Source organism: Gopherus evgoodei, chromosome 8 (assembly GCF_007399415.2).
Source record: "Gopherus evgoodei ecotype Sinaloan lineage chromosome 8, rGopEvg1_v1.p, whole genome shotgun sequence".
Classification (NCBI taxonomy): Eukaryota; Metazoa; Chordata; order Testudines; family Testudinidae; genus Gopherus; species Gopherus evgoodei.
In genome coordinates this window covers 78,908,020-78,925,107 of record NC_044329.1, presented here as the reverse complement: position 1 = coordinate 78,925,107, position 17,088 = coordinate 78,908,020, and the positions used below count along the sequence as shown (strand labels likewise).

The 17,088-nt window shown below is 43.5% G+C and overlaps 1 protein-coding gene across 3 annotated transcripts in view; it reads left to right on the top strand.

Annotated features, from left to right (window-relative positions):
- Positions 1-3,820: 3,820 nt before the first annotated feature.
- The window catches only part of MTF2 (metal response element binding transcription factor 2), a 55,175-nt gene continuing 41,907 nt past the window's right edge, over positions 3,821-17,088 (top strand). For all 3 annotated transcript variants that reach the window (XM_030572124.1, XM_030572123.1, XM_030572122.1), the window contains exon 1: positions 3,821-4,053. In XM_030572124.1, the coding sequence (XP_030427984.1) occupies positions 4,049-4,053 (5 nt within the window). In that variant the 5' untranslated portion in view covers positions 3,821-4,048. The remainder of the gene's footprint in view (positions 4,054-17,088) is intronic.

Genomic DNA, 17,088 nt, shown 5'->3' with positions numbered 1-17,088 from the left:
GAAACACTAGAGAGAAACCAGATCTGCAGTATTTCACTACCAACATTGTTGGAGAAGCAGCCAGTAGGGCTGTGGGAAAATGGTCTGAAAACAGGCATGAGTAGAAAAGAGGGATGAAGCAAGAAAAGGAGAAGGCCTGTGACAGTTCAGCAGAGGTGCAAGTTTGGGAATCTGATACTGCTTTCTTTGTTTAGGGGCCCCAGCTTGGACTTTCAATAAGAGTGGGAAAAAGCCCCCACATACTGAGTTTAGAAGGGCTGATGGATCGCTGTGCTCCTCCCACCTACACAGTTTGTGTCAACAGGAAAATGGACACCTGGACAGGGAAGAGCTGTTTAAGGACTATTACAGCCCAGAGAAAGCTGGAAGATTGTGTGATGTTTGTTCCAAACTGTTTATCCTATAATGGGAGAGTTCTAGTCAAAGCACTAAATTACCCTACCATAAGAAGACTGTAGACCAGAGTAGAAAACTGAAGCATGGAGTTAAGTTTCTTCATTCTGTCAGTCGTGTGCCTATTATTGAATCTTAGCTGCTCACTGCCAGCAACTTAGTCTTCAGTCTCATTTGGATCTTCTATACAGTTACTTTGTACACTTGGTAAATATTTGCATTACACAAATGCTTAGAGGCTCCAAGGCAGACTCTATTTTGACTATTAGACTATTTTTCTACCTGTAATATTAAATAGCCACAATAAACTAACACGAGTGAATCCGTGTAAGAACTATAATCTCATTGATTGTTAGAACAAATAATTTAAAAAAGTTTCAGTGCATAAATATGAAAGATAAAAATAAAAGCCACTCAGTAACACACTTCCATAGACCATGCTAAGTAATAGTTATGGTCACTACTGCAAGGAGCTTCAATGACTCCCATCATGCACTTGGCAGCATAAGGAAGAAGGTGAAAATGGCTTAACTGCTACCTGACAGGTTGTCAAGCCTGTCTGCTTTTTGGCCTGCCCCCTTAAAGGATAAGGCCTCCAGCCAGTTACAACACCACATTCTATATAAGCCATTACCATCTGATCCCACTGAGAGTTACCAAAAGAAAACTACACCATCTGATCAGGAAACTCCCTGAAAAAGCACAAGAGCAAATCCGCACAGACACACCGCTAGAATCTCGAGCAGGAGTATTCTATCTGCTACCCAAGATCCATAAACCTGGAAATCCTGGACGCCCCATCATCTCAGGCATTGGCACCCTGACAGCAGGATTATCTGGCTATGTAGACTCCCTCCTCAGGCCCTATGCTACCAGCACTCCTAGCTCTCTTCAAGACACCACTGACTTCCTGAGGAAATTACAATCCATTGGTGATATTCCTGAAAACACCATCCTAGCCACTATCGATGTTGAAGCCCTCTACACCAACATTCCACACAAAGATGGACTACAAACTGTCAGGAACAGTATCTCTGATAATGTCATGGCAAACCTAATGGCTGAACTTCGTAACTTTGTCCTCATCCATAACTATTTTACATTGGGGACAATGTATACCTTCAAATCAGTGGCACTGTTATGGGTATCCGCATGGCTTCACAGTATGCCAACATTTTTATGGCTGACTTAGAACAACGCTTCCTCAGCTTTCGTCCCCTAACGCACCTACTCTACTTGCGCTACATTGATGACATCTTCATCATCTGGACCCATGGAAAAGAAGCCCTTGAAGAATTCCACCATGATTTCAACAATTTCCACTCCATCATCAAACCTCAGCCTGGACCAGTCCACATAAGAGATCCACTTCCTGGACACTACAGTGCTAATAAACTATGGTCACATAAACACCACCCTATAGCGGAAACCTACTGACCGCTATACTTACCTACATCCCTCCAGTGTTTATCCAGACCACACCACACAATCAATTGTCTACAGCCAAGCTCTATGATACAATCACATTTACTCCAACCCCTCAGACAGAGACAAACACCTACAAGATCTCTATCAAGCATTCTTACAACTACAATACCCACCTGCTGAAGTGAAGAAACAGATTGACAGAACCAAAAAAGTACCCAGAAGTCATCTACTACAGGACAGGCCCAACAAAGAAAGTAACAGAACACCACTAGCCGTCACCTTCAGCCCCCAACTAAAACCTCTCCAGCGCATCACCAAGCATCTACAACCTACCCTGAAGGATGATCCATCACTCTCACAGACCTTGGGGGACAGGACAGTCCTTGCTTACAGACAGCCCCCAAACCTGAAACAAATAGTCACCAGCAACCACACAACAAAAACATTAACCCAGGAACCTATCCTTGCAACAAAGCCCATTGCCAACTCTGGCCACATATCTATTCAGGGGACACCATCATAGGACCTAATCACATCAGCCACACTATCAGAGGCTCGTTCACCTGCTCATCTACCAGTGTGATATATGCCATTATGTGCCAGCAATGCCCCTCTGCCTTTACATTGGCCAAACCGGACAGTTTCTACGTAAAAGAATAAATGGACACAAATCAGACATCAAGAATTATAACTTTCAAAAACCAGTTAGAGAACACTTCAATCTCCCTGGTCACTGATTACAGACCTAAAAGTCGCAATATTACAACCAAAAAAACTTCAAAAACAGATTCCAATGAGAGACTGAATTGGAATTAATTTGCAAACTGGACACCATTAAATTAGGCTTGAATAAAGACTGGGAGTGGGTGGGTCATTACACAAAGTAAAACTATACCCCCATGTTTATTCCCCCCCCCCACTACTCCTCACACCTTCTTGTCAACAGCTGGAAATAGGCCATTTTTATTACCACTACAAAAAGTTTTTCCCCCCTCTCCTGCTGGTAAAAGCTCACCTTAACAGCTCACTCTCGTTAGAGTGTGTATGGTAACACCCATTGTTTCATGTTCTCTGTGCATATATATCTTCCTACTGTATTTTCCACTGCATGCATCCGATGAAGTGGGTTTTAGGCCACAAAAGCTTATGCGCAAATACATTTGTTAGTCTCTAAGGTGCCACAAGTACTCCTGTTCTTTTTGCTGATACAGACTAACACAGCTGCTACTCTGAAACTAACCAGCTACAGTCTTTCAGCACTGGAGCATAAGCACCTGGTCTCTTGTTAGCAGCTCCCAAAACTGGTGCCTAGGAGGTATGCTCTGCTTCCTTCCTGTGTTGTGACCCCTTCCAGATTCATGGCAGAAACCTCAGGCCAGGGGGTTCAAAGGAAGAACGAAGAAAGCAGCAGAACTGAGACCCTGCCTAGCTAAGCACCAGAACTGGTCACCAAGGAATCCCACTCATTGGCTGCTTTTCAGAACAGGATAGACGAAGCACCCACCCAGGCATGATCTAAGTACAGATTGTCCTGCCTCAGCAGGGATGGGGGAGAGGACTAGGTGTCCTCGGGGTAGCTCTCCAGGCCAACATTTCTTTGCATGCTGCTGGCTGTCGGACCGCTAGGAGCTGGCACAGCCAGACAGCTGGGTAGGTGAGAAAGAGTTAGCGGTTACAAGGGAGGCTGGGGGGTCGGGGGCAGGCTACAACCCCTCCCCCCAGAGGTGTGACTGAAGGGGGAACAATAGGTAAGTCTGGAGAATCACGCTCGCTCCCCCTCTCTCCGCTCTCCTAGAACTAGTTCCGAGGGGGAGGACTCGGAGGAGGGATTCACATTCGCCGCAATCAAGCCTAAAATAGTTCCTCTTTGTTCACCAGCGGCAGAGGTTGTCCGTGACACGGATCCTTCCGCTGTCGCTCGGCCTCCTTCCCCAATCCCCGCCCCCTGTCCGGACAGCGGCAGTGCAGCGCGGGGGGAGGGGGTGTGTGAGGCGCTTTGTTTTTTCCCACAATGCACCAGCTTCTCCGCGGGAAACGAAAATGGCGAACGGCTGCGGCAGAGCCGGGCAGTGTGTGACTCGGCTCTGACCCTCCCCCACTCTCCGCCCGGCGTGGGCTGTCTAGGGCGCTGCGCACCGAGGGCCCGGCCGCAGAGAGGCTCCGGGGGGAGGGTGCTGAGTCCGCTGATTTCCCTGCATGAGGCGGTTGGCACCACTGGAGAGACCGAATGAGGTGAGGGAGGCCAGGCTTTCCGCGGCGGGGGCGGGCGGCCGCCACGGAGTCCGTGGGGTGGGCAGTTAGGACCCCTCACCCGCCCCCCAATAGAGGGCTCACCGAAAGGGGGGAGGGTCGAGCCCCAGTCGGGCGGGGAAACCCAGCCATCCAGCCGCTCTTCTCCCTTCCCCCAGTGCTGTACTCATTGTGGGCACATCTGGTCTGGGGGGGGCATATTTAGGGGCCAGAGGTCTTCAGAAATAAGGGTTGTCTCCGAAGGTGACTGTAACAGGCAGATAATAAGGGGATTTGCAAGTGTTCTGTGGAGACCAAACAAAGGGGAGAACAGGAATAGGGTCACATCACCATCTTGGGGGGGGGGGGGGGGGTCTGGAGGGAATCTGGGCGGTGTGGGGAGTAGTTGGGTGTTTAGATGGTGGCTTTCCTTATTAGACAACTGTGTCTGACTGTCGGCAAAGCTGTTAAAATATAAAAAAGAAAAATCAACACAAAGGGAGGAAGGGCAGGCTTATTTGAAGGACTATTCACTTTTTGTGCAGATAATGTACCTTTTACATTAGCACCTTTCATCTCAAAGATGGATGAATTATAACAAATGTGTTGTACTGAGAAACTTTAGATGTTTCTTCACCAAAACTATGGAAACTGGTAGTGATTAGTGTAACTAGAAAGCCATCTCAATATGCTCTTTCTTAGCACTTGAATCACAGAAGAAAATGGGTTGATGGTTTTCCTTCTTTTAACAGAAGATAACAAGATGCTTATTTATACTTTCAAATTGAGACCAGTGTCCATTTGGCAACATTTTAAAGGATTGGAGTTACACTTAACTGCTTGGAGCATTTTGGATACAATCTGAATGAAAGAGCCTAAATAAAATTATAATTACAACATTCTTTCTTTAGGATAATATTTGTCCCATGAGTTTCTGAAAGTTTGGCCCTGTTTATAATTAAAAAAATGACAAAGCATGTTAGCAATGCATTTAAAACATGATCTGTCTTTGCCAATAAACAGGGGAGATTGGCTGACTATGCAGGGGGAAATGGTGACAGTAACTACACAAACTAATGTCAAAAACACCTAAGTAATCAATAAAGAAAATAGTTTCTTCTAATATTCATTACCTGTAAGTATAGTAGATAAAAATGTCAACAGAAATGATTTGTTGTCTATCCCTTTAAAACAGATTTTAGGTTATAATTCTGATCAAAGCATTTGTTGAAGATGAAAGATTTAAAAAGCCTGAGTAGTGCAATATTGGAGTATAGGCTAATAAATTGACACCATTTCAATTTGTATGAAGAAAGAACTGGAGAGAGAATCAGGGGAAACAAAGAGATTGAAAGAAAGGGAAATGAGCAGAATGAGGCAGTGAAAGGGGGAAGGGGGATATCTGTAAGGAATTGCAAGCTTGTGAGATGTTAACCTTTATTAAGACTGTTTCTGAAGGAGATTTTTTTGGTGTAGTGATGTTTTGTGTGGTCCCATAGGTTTGGGAGAACAGGGCTATGCTGCTTCTCATTGATGTGTCTGCCATTGTGCTAAATCAGATTTCCACTCTGTTTCTGTAAGGTTTGTTTAATCTAGCTGGAATCCAGTAAAATGTGGAATATTTTTTGCCAAACTTGATGTGTAACAAGATGTACATTATACACTGCATCACTTTTAATTCCAAAAGTTATCATAGAAATATTAAGTTCTTTTCAGTTTTCCCTAGGTAAGGAGCTCTTCCCCCCCGCCCCCATGAATGATAGGTAGCATTTGGGTGGGGAGGTGTTAGTCTTTTGGGTGCATCTGAGAATGGCTTTTAAGTGTGTGTTAATCTGGTGGTGGTGTTTTTTTTTGTTTTGTTTTGTTATAACAATAAAAGTAACATTTGATACTATAACACTTCAGATTAAATTTTTCATTTAACAGCACTTTGTATCTTTAACTTCCTTAGGTAGATAGATTCACCTTGTTTGGTGGGCCTTCCTCTAGGGAAGGGAGAGAGACATGTCTTGAAAAAGCCAGGAGGAGGATTGTAAAACCACAAATATTGCCATAGGTCCCTGGTGTAGCATAATACCTGAAACAACTTAACATTTTGAAAAGAACTAGATTTCAAGCTGACGGCATCACTTCAGAAATGGATCATCCTGTTGAAAAATACAGGTGGTATTTGTCAGGCAGTTTAACTTAACCTTGAGGGAAGAAAGTTAAGGATGGATCCTTTCTCAGTCAGTTCTGACACATTTCTAGTGTTAAATGACTTCCAAAGGTCACTTTTTCTTCTGCTTCTCAGGTATAGATTATTCCATAGAAAGAAACTTGGGGAAGATAAATTGCTCTTTTAAGGGTCACTCCTTTTTTAGGATGGCCTATACGGAAATGAAGACTGAGTTCTCTTTATGGGTTTTTTTTTTAAGATAGGCAAATTTATGCCCTTTTTTCAATACAACTCAAATGAAAGTGTTTTGGACCTCGTGACATATTTGCCCACCCTCAAGTATTTGTTTCTGGCAGTACTAATAACATGCTAGGTACTGCACAAGCACAAAAGACCGTCCTTAACCCAAGGAGTCTGTATGCTAAATAACATTTGAGGGAAGGGAAACAAACAAGGTGAGACTTGTTAATGTTCTGGTATCTTATTTTTTCTGTGTGTGTACAATCACAAGTTAACCTATAACCTTACTGTTCTAGTAATAGGTTCATGGAGACCAGTCCACCATTGTGTGATAAGTCTTTAAAGACTTTGTGAGTCTTGATATACTTTTTATGAGAAATGATACTAAAAATACTTTGAATTATGGAAAGTTAGGGTTTTTAGTATCTTCAGCGAGAATGTGATTACAAGATAAGGAAGTCTAGTGGCAGTATTCACTAGGATTTCTGCTCAAGGACATAACCAGTTCTCCCATTTCTTCATTTCTGAGGATAAATCATCTATATTAAGGGCAGTTGCATCTCCTTCATGTGTGGAATGAAGGAGATTCCTAGGTAGTCTTACCTATGAATGAAAGGGCTGTGGGAATGCTTTTCTATCCTTTCTAAGAACCTGTATTCCATAAGAAAGAAAATACCTCTACCCCGATAGAACGCGACCCAATATAACATGAATTCAGATATCGTGCGGTAGAACAGTGGGAAGCCCTGGGCCCTTTAAAGCACCATCCGAGCCCCGCTGCTTTACTGCGTTATATCCGAATTTGTGTGGAGCTCTGGCCCTTTAAATCACCACCTGAGCCTCACTGCCAGAGCTCCAGTGGTGATTTAAAGGGCCTGAGGCTCCCTACAGCAGCTGGAGCACCAGGCCCTTTAAATCCCCTCCAGGGCTCAGGCAGCCGGGCTCAGGCAGTGATTTAAAGGGCCAGAGGCTCCAGCTGCTGCAAGGCGCCCCGGGCCCTTTAAATTCCTGCCTGAGCCCCTTTAAATCACCCTAGGGGAAGGCAGTCCAGTCCAGCACAGCGTACCGGCTCTTGCCAGTATGCTGGACTGGACCGAACCCAATATAACATGGTCTCACCTATAAGGCGGTGAGATTTTTTTTGGCTCCCGAGGACCACGTTATATCGGGGTAGAGGTGTAGCTGTTTGCATCAAATACTGACTCTCATGGATGAGTTGACAGAATAAAGCTATTTGAAAAGCAAATGAAAAATGTTCTGTGGTTGATAAAGATTTTCCCCACGTGTCTAACCGGAGGAAAGAAGAACTCAGAGCAAAAATGTGATTTTTTTTCCCAAAACATTTTAATAATCCTTTAGTGGGATAGCATACTGCATGATATTCTGTTATGATCACAACTGGGTCTGAAGTAAACTGTAATGTAGAATGAATATTGCCCTTGAAATGAGTGTAAATGTTTAAAAAATAGATTTTTGAGGCATATATTCAGTCCGTTGGCTTACAGTAAAGTCTCTTAAACTATCCAATACTTAAAAAAAAAAAATAACAAAACAGAAATGACAGCAATTATCAATATAAGAATATTAGAAGCACACTGATATTACATAACAGGAATACAGCAAAAATGAGAGGGTTTGTCTCAAAAACTAAAACAATTGTTACACTGCAAAAGCAGTTGTAGGCCTCATAAATGTAAGTCCACCTTAATGTACTTTTCATGTTCCAAAAAGAGAGCCAAACTATAAAACTAATTTGTCCTACTTTTGCCTGTTTTGTCATATACTTAAAGTATCCTTTTCTTATGCCAGATTCTGAAAGATACTGGAAGAATCTGGCCTCTTCCAATTCTTTGGCAGAAACTAAAAGGTTCATAATTAAAGTGACTGTTCTTTACTAAGAAGCCTAAAAATAGGACTGTAGAATCCTGTGGAAGGTTTTATCAGCAACATTTATGCATTAGTTCTAATATCTGTGCCCTTTTGGACCCTTCTGCTGAATATGAATTGAAGTACCTTTTTTCAGTATTCTGCACTGCTATCTGTATTTATAGGATTGTTCCTTCAGAACTGAGACTAAATATATTTAATACTTTTCTTCATAATTTCTATTTTGTTTACATTTTACTGGTGGTAAACTATTTATTTGAGTGACAGTCTTTGTGTCAGGTCTCAAGGTATAAAAATCAAACTAAATAGGCTATACTTAAAACATTCACCCTGTAGTATGTCCCCATTTTCAGCATAAAGCATTCTTGAGAACTCCAGAGTGATAGTGCCAGAAAACTGGGGTTACTTACCCTAATATAGATAGTCAGCTTTTCTGGTGTATTTTTGCACCTGTGAGCATGTTATAAATGACTAGATTTAAGAACTTAACATTTGACACACTTGGGGTATGTCTGCACTTAAATCATCACAGCAATGCAGCTGCACACCTGAGAGACATAGCTATATCAATATAAATTCATAGTGTACGCCAGACCCTAGTTCTCTGAGAGAATAAACATCTGTTTGAAGAAACTCATAAGTAATCAAAAATGATGTATTGACCATGTACAGTATTCTACTTTCCTCTACTTCCCAATCTTAGCACAAACTGTCTTAGGCCTGGTCTACACAGGATGGGGGGAGGGGGGGGAGTGTCGATGTAAGATACGTCAACTTCAGCTACGCTATTCTCGTAGCTGAAGTTGACTAATCTTAGTTCAACTTACCTCTCGTCCTCACAGTGCAGGATTGATGGCTGTGGCTCCCCTGTCGACTCTGCTTCCGCCTCTGGCAGTAGTGGAGTTTCAGAGTCGACAGGGAGCGTGTTCGGGCATCGATTTATCGCGTCTAGACGAGATGCAGTAAATCGATCCCTGATAGATTGATCGCTACCCGCCGATCCGGTGGATAGTGTGGATGTACCCTTAAGGAACTCTAGCTCGTGAGTTTGGGGGTGGAGGGAGTGAGAGGGTGAGGTGTTAAGTAAAAGTTGATATGTTGTCTGAATTGTTATTTATAATCAGCCTCACTTGCTAGCAAGTAACACTCTACATGTGGAAAAGCCTCCCTGAAGGCAATCATAAAGGAAGGCATATTCTCCTTCAAATGATAGTTAAGGCCCACTTCTGCTGATGCCTTTTAAAAAAATCTGTCAGTTAACAATGGCTTGAGTGGCAGATGGATTTGGCACATTATACATTTTCAAATTTTGTTTTGATTGTATACTTAAATTGTATAAGGCTGTGTTTCTACCTCTATCCTTTGTATGTTTCTTGTTAGAGTGAAATACACTTGCCCCTTAGGATAGAGCCTATGGGCTTGGCTACTCTTGAAACTTCAGAACGCTGCCACAGGAGTGCTGCCGCAGGAGTGCTCCCACGGCAGCCCTTTGAAGTGCGAGTGTGGTCGCTGCGCCAGCGCTGGGAGAGAGCTCTCTCAGCGCTGCACGTACTCCACCTCCCCGTGGGGATTAGCATACAGCACTGGGGCACTGTTTACATTGGCACTTTACAGCGCTGTAATTTGCTGCGCTCAGCGGGGTGTTTTTTCACACCCCTGAGCGAGAAAGTTGCAGCGGTGTAAAGCGACAGTGTAGCAAAGGCCTATATCTTATGTGTCTGTACAGTTCCTAGCACAACTTTGGCACCAAGTGTTGTTGTAATGTAAAGTTCTGTAAAAGTAATATATCTAGTATGTGGGCTGGGACAGGAAGCTTGGAAATCAAAATAAATTTTAAATATTTATTCAGCCATAAAGTTCCATAAAAGGGTAGAAAATACCCAGATATATATTATGTACAGTAACCTGTTACAAGCCAGTGAGAATTTGATTGTGATGGAAGCTCACAAGTTACCATTGTTGTATAATATGAATGTATTGTGTAGTAAAGTTCTGCATTTATGAAGTTACTAATTTTTATTATCAGTCATAAATCTGTTTTTTTTTATTATTGTTACTTCATAAAGTGAATTCAAGCTTATTTTAAAACTGCCTTAAAAGACAAAAGATTGTCGGGGGGGAGCTTACACCCTCTTGGTTTTATGATATGTAAAGAAAGCCTGGGAATTAAGTGGTGTAGTTTTTTTGTTTTTGTTTTTTTTTAAAGCAAGTAGATGATTAAAGCTTAAATACGGTGTAAAGTCTGGTCTTCCGTAGTTCTGGTAGCAAGGATTTCAGTGGGTGTTGTAAGCTCTCAAACCTTAGGGCTTATCTAGAAAATTTTTGTACCACTTAATTGCATCTTTTTCTATAAACCAATATAGTTAAGTGGTACATGTGCATATTCCACAGTAATATTCCTATAAAGGGGCTTATATTGGTATGGCTTATGTAAGAGCCTTTATAGTGATATAACTGTCCATGCTAGGCAGTTGTACCACTTTAAGTATAAAATCACACCCCTCATCAAAATAATTAAATGGTACCAAAATGGTGTGTAGATTAGGCCTTGTAGTAAGAGGAGGCCCTGAGATATAAACCTTGGTATCAAGGCCCGGTGTGAGGCCTAAGGCCTGAACTAAAGTAATGGTCAAGACTTTGCTAACATAAAGCAAAGTTAAGCTGTGAGCCAGAGGCAGGCCCTGCTCACAGAAGCTGGCAAGGAAAGGGCTGATGTTGCATAAACATATATTCACCTAGTAGATTGAAGTATAAACACGGTACCAGAGCACCCTATACTGGAACATTCCACAGATAACAAGGAACAGGCTGACCCATCCCAATGACAAGGCCAAAAGGGTAATATGATGGATAGTTGTTTTGTTCAAACCAACATGTACAAGGTGACAGGCAGCAGCTTACTACGAAGAGGGGTTGTACCTTGCTACGTAGAAGGGTTTCACCTCAGTACGTCAGGAGTGATGTGTAACTTGTTTGTACCTTGGTATAAAAATGTATCCTGGGGCGGTGTCTTTGCCCAGCTGAGGGGGCAGTCTAAAGTCCCACCCACTGACTGTGCTGAGTCCATTGCCAAGAGGCACTTTCTCGTAGTTTGCCCAGTAGACTAAGTAATCTACAGGGAACTGCAATGTCCATACAGCAATAAACCTGGCCGACGTGCCTTCGTACCTTACTGGACTCTGTGGTCATTGGGGGTTCTCTTCGGGTCTGCTGTGTCAGCTATCTTCAAAGAGCTGGGACAGCACACAGAGGGAACACACACACATGCAGCCAAGTGATATCAACATTGAAAAGAGCAGAGCACCACATCGGTAGCATCTGACAACAGGCCTTATATGAAGGCCAGGTGGTAATATATCTTTTGGACTTTGTTTTTCTAAAATATTGGTCAGTGAAGTTAAATAGAAATAAACAAATTTTAGTGCATAACTAAAAATAACTTCACTTGTCATTCCTTACCTTTCATTCTTGTCATAACTTCATTAATTTTTTTGCTTGTCATATCCATTCACTTAAGACAGTGGTTCTCAAACCATTGTGCTTGTGACCCCTTTCACCCAGCAAGCTTCTGAGTGCAACCCCTCCATATAAATTAAAAAACACTTATATATTTAATGCCATTATAAATGCTGGAGGCAAAGTGGGGTTTGGGGTGGAGGCTGACAGCTCATGACCCTCCCATGTAATAACCTCATGACCCCCTGAGGGGTTCCAACCCCCAGTTTGAGAACCCCTGACTTAAGACCTGCCCTTTCTGTCCACTATCATATTAGTTGAAAAAAAAATGGTACTCCATGTTCAAATTGGTGGTAGGGGAAGTCGTGTCTGAAGTGGACAGTTTGTATTTTGGGCACATCTCTTGAATTGTGGAGATGTTCAGAATATGATCATCTGTGCTGCATAGGTTCTGCTTTGGTCCTTGGGCTTGGCTTAGAATCATAGATTATTCTTGTCACTAGGATTAAAATACAGCCATGAGGGTTTGTTGGGCTCTTTTTTTTTTTTTTTTTTTTTTTTTAAATTGGGCTTCCCCTTGGTGGGGTGCAGATACCCCTTTATCTCCCACATCAGTTTAGCGGGGTATTCCTTTCCCAGGCCTATTTACTTGTGGTACCAAAAATGAGATGTCACTCAGAATAGATCATAATGATACTTTGTCTCTTTCATATTTTGAGCAGTGTAATTTTCAGTATTGAATTTAAAATATCATTATTGGCATCTGAGTAAATATTTACTGAAATGAGTAAAGTAATTCTCATCTCAGCTATTGTTTCAGGCTCTGCAAACTCACTCAGATATGTTTGTATCAGTTACATTTCAGGTCCAATTTTCCAGGGTTTTTCTACCTCCTTGATAAAGTTGTGGGAAGGAAAATTGGAATCCAAATGAAGTATTTTAAAGTTTAAGAAATTTCTGGAAAAGAGAGCCACTGTGTAAGTGGAACATCAAGTGTGCCAGTATTCAGAAATAGACTTCAAAGAGAAACAGCAGAACTAAAATTCATTTGCAAATTTAACACCATTGATTTGGGCTTGAATAGGGGCTGGGAGTGGCTGGCTCATTGCAAGAGCAGCTTTGCCTCTTCTAGAATTGACACCACCTCCTCTATTATTGGGAGTGGACTACATCCACCCTGATCAAATTGGAGAACCAGTGTTGATAGGGCCACTTGTGAGGTAACTCCCTTCTCCGTGTGTCATTATATAATGCCTGCATCTGTAATTTTCACTCCATGCATCTGAAGTGAGGCTTTTTACCCATGAGAACTTATGCCCAAATAAATCTGTTAGTCTTTAAGGTGCCACCGGACTCCTTTTTGTTGTTACACTGAAAAGTCTTTTGTTTCTATTCACAGACAGAGCGGCTCTGTTGTAATGTTCCTTGAAGAAGTTTTGATGATTGGGTAATGCCTCTGGTTTTCCACTGATAGTTTTGGGAGGGAGAAAGGCTAGTCAGTTGAGCCTTGTGTTACCTTGCCTTCTGATTAGGAGTGAGAACTCCCTTTTGCTTGGATGAGTATTCCAGATGTTACCTCTTGATTATGCTTTTTGGACTGGACTAGTGATTACTTTGAGTATAAATACACTGTTCCTTAAATATTACTTAAATGTATATCTGTCAGTAATTGAGTTTTGACAAGTTATGAGCTTTCTGTAGAAACCTCACCTGATAAAGCTTATGGATAAATATCCTGCAAGATGTGTTTAGCGTAATGAGTTACAAATCCCAAATGAATCATCCAAAGGTGCAGAGGATCCCCAATTTACCAGTTTTTTTTCCCTTAAACCACTGCTCCTGTAAACCATATAGCACTTGTGAGCACTCTAGGCTAAAAGTAGATGTATTTAACAGGTCTGAGGTGAGTTGTTTACAAAGAATGGGATCCTTTGCCAATGTGTATCCTATGTCACAATTAGCTACTGAACAGTCATGGGCTAGACTTTACTTTTCTTTCGGTGTCCCAAAACCACTTTACCTCCACTTTGCACCTGCTTAGAGTGTAGCTGAACTGGCATCATTCCCAGACTTGTGTAAGCAGGACATGGTGTCATTAGACATGAAAAAATTGGATATATAGCATCACCTGCAATTACGTTGAGAAGGGGGGCAGCATGAATGTCAATATTCAGTGAGAATCACGTCCCCTGCTGTCCGTTTTTGAAGATCAGAGGATTTTTCTAGAAAAATTGTGGTATCAGGCCCAGCCATCCTTAGAGGTATAAGTTTTATTTTGTTCTAGGAGATTAGGTGGGGAGAGTGGGTGAAAGAGTTCCATCAGTAGTTCTTGCAGAGTTGAAAAATCCTAATAACTTTAATTGCTTTCACTTACTAATCATCTTGATCATATGCACATGCAACAAAGTATATACTGCTATTCAAACCTGCACAGCTACCCACAATGGACTTCAGCCTGGTACATAGCTTAATATCTTGAGTAGCCTGACTTCACTGGATGATTGCCATTCTTTTTGCCAAGAAGAGCAACGATCTATCTTTGTGGTGTAATGCTGGTATACCAGGCTCAGTTAATCAGTCTGAAGCTTTGCAACTGCCTCTATTTGTCTCAAGAGTAACTGCCTGTAGCTAAAGCTCCAACCAGTGAACATCTTCAGTAAAGTCAGATTCTGCAGGATTGGGTGATGCATGCCCATTGAACTTCTGATTTCAGTGCATCATGCCCCAACTACACTGGACAGTTTGTGCGCAGTAAAGCAGCTTTGAGTGCTGTCACTCCCAAGGTGTACACACTGCCAATCCACTTAGTGCGTAGAAACTGCAGAGGCTCAGTGCTCTTTTAAAAAACAAACAAACAACAAAAACACCTTGATGAGAGGCATAGCACTTTTTGCGCCATGGCTACAGCGCTGCAGTGCCAGTGTAGACACCATGGTGATTATAGCGCTTCGATTGGCCTCCAGGAAGTGTCCCATGGTGACCTCTCTGGCCATTAGTTTGAACTCTACTGCCCTGCCCTGAGGTGACCAACCATCAGCCCACCCCATACATTCCTTTGCAAATTTGAAAGTCCCCTTCCTGTTCACTCTGTGATACGTGCAGTGGTCTCAGCGAATCTTTCCAGGTGACCATGCCTGCTCCACGCACCAGGTGATTCCCCTGCTTGGAGCATTGCTGAGCTGCTAGACCTCATTGGCATTTGGGGAAAGGAGGCTGTCCAGTCACAGCTGCGCTCCAGCCATCGGAATTATGATGCCTAAGGACAGATTTCTAGATGTGTGATAGAAAAGGGCCATGACCGGGACACATTGCAGTGCAGGGTCAAAGTGAAGGAGTGTGGAACACCAACCACAAGGTGCAGGAGGCAAACTGCCACTCTGGTGCTGTACCCACAAGCTGTCAGTTCTACAAAGAGCTGGACGCAATACTTGATGGGGACCCCACCTCCACTGTGAAGTATCCACAAGAGACTTCATTGGCTTTGTTGTCAGTCGAGAGTGGAGGAGGCGGCAATCTTGGATGAAGAGGAGGAGGGGAAACCAGAAGCAGAGGATGACTCGGAGGCCAGAGATGCATGCAGTCAGGAGCTCTTTTCTCCCCAAGAGGAGCCTCTAGCCAGTCACAGCAGTCAGATCTTGGTGAAGCGCAAACAGGAGAGGAGGCCCCTGGTAAGTGGATATGATTTTAGGAATTGATGAAGTGAGTTGCTGGGGGCAGGAGGGTTGCAAGAAAGCAGGCTTGTCTCCCACCTCATGCCTAGTTTTAGCAGTGGAACAGGTTGTTGATGCACTCCCTCACTTCACAGGTATCTCAGAAATCTCCAGGAAACTCTTGTGGAGGTATTGGGCAATCCGCTCCCACAGATTCCTTGGAAGGGCTGCTTTGTTTCTTGCCCTGTTAACAGTAACTGGCCTGCGCCACTGTGCTGTCACGGGGTTGGGGACCATTACTGCACACAGGGTCGCCACATTGGGGCCAGGGCAGAAGCCGCAGGCTTGGAGGAGACCCTCCCTTGATTCCCTGTTCACCCTCAGCAGCGAGATACCTTCCATAATCACATCCTGTGGAAAGTGTGGGGATAGGAATGATTATCAGGCCCCCCCCCTCCCTCCAGTGCTGGCTCTCCCCAGGCGCCCAAGAGCCATGTGCTCAGTGTACAGTAAGGTCCAGGAACAGTGACTTCCCCTGACCCTGTACCCAATCACCATTTTGGGGATCTTGTGGCTTATGTGCGCTTGGCTGGGGTGAGCCACTTAGTGACAGGTGTGAGAGTACTGGCTATGTTTTAAAGCTCTGAAACAGTGTTGTCTGTGTTGTAAACAATATTGCTTCTGTAAAATGTTGCATTTAAACTTCACAGAGATGACCTTTGGAGCACAGCCTCCCTCTGTTACTGGTGGTAGAATGATTGCGAAGAACTAGAAAGCGTCCAAGAAGCACTAAAGAGGACTTTGTGTGAGGTTACGATGCACTCTGGCACCAAGAAAAAGGAATTTGAAGGAGTGACGGGATAGTGAGAAGAGGGACTGAAAGGAGAATGCGGCACACCAGAAAGAAGCCCTAGAGCAGTATTTAAGTGTTATGGAGCGCCAAGCAGACACACTTCAGGCGATACTAGCTCTTCAAACTGAACTGTTCCGCGCCTGCCCTTCACTGCAGCCGCCGTCGCAGAACTCTTTCCCATGGGCCCCTCTCACCGCCAACACACTCTTATCAACCTCCTGGCTCCACTCTCTACCCGCGGCATTCCACTTCTCCCTCCTCACAGTCCAGCAGTGTGGACTCTCACTACGCACTGCACTCAACACCCACCCATCTGCAGTTTGGCCCTGCTGAACTACAGCACCCACTGCATCGTGCTCCAAAGTAGAAGGTTGGGTATGATCCCTGAACATACACAAATCTGTAGCTGTCCCGGGACCCTCCTCCTCTTGAGACCTTCCATTCCCCCATCCCCTTCCCTGCTGATGAATTTTTTTGAGTCTCTCCTCTGGTTGTTTGCTTTCAAACAATTAATTATTTTATTGAAAGATATCTTTATTCTATTAAGTGAAAGCAAAAAGAGCACTGCAAAGCAACATACAATTATGTTAAGGCCCCTTCTTGCATCATGTGCACTAGTCACCTCCTAGCATTACAAGCACTGCAATCCTGAGCATAGCAACAAATATTAGTGGCTTTCAGCTTCAAAATGCTGCCTCAAAGCATCCCTCATCCTTATGGCCCCACGATTTGCCCCTCTAATAGCCCTGGTCTCTGGCTCTTCAAACTCAGCCTCCAGGCACTGAGCCTCTGCA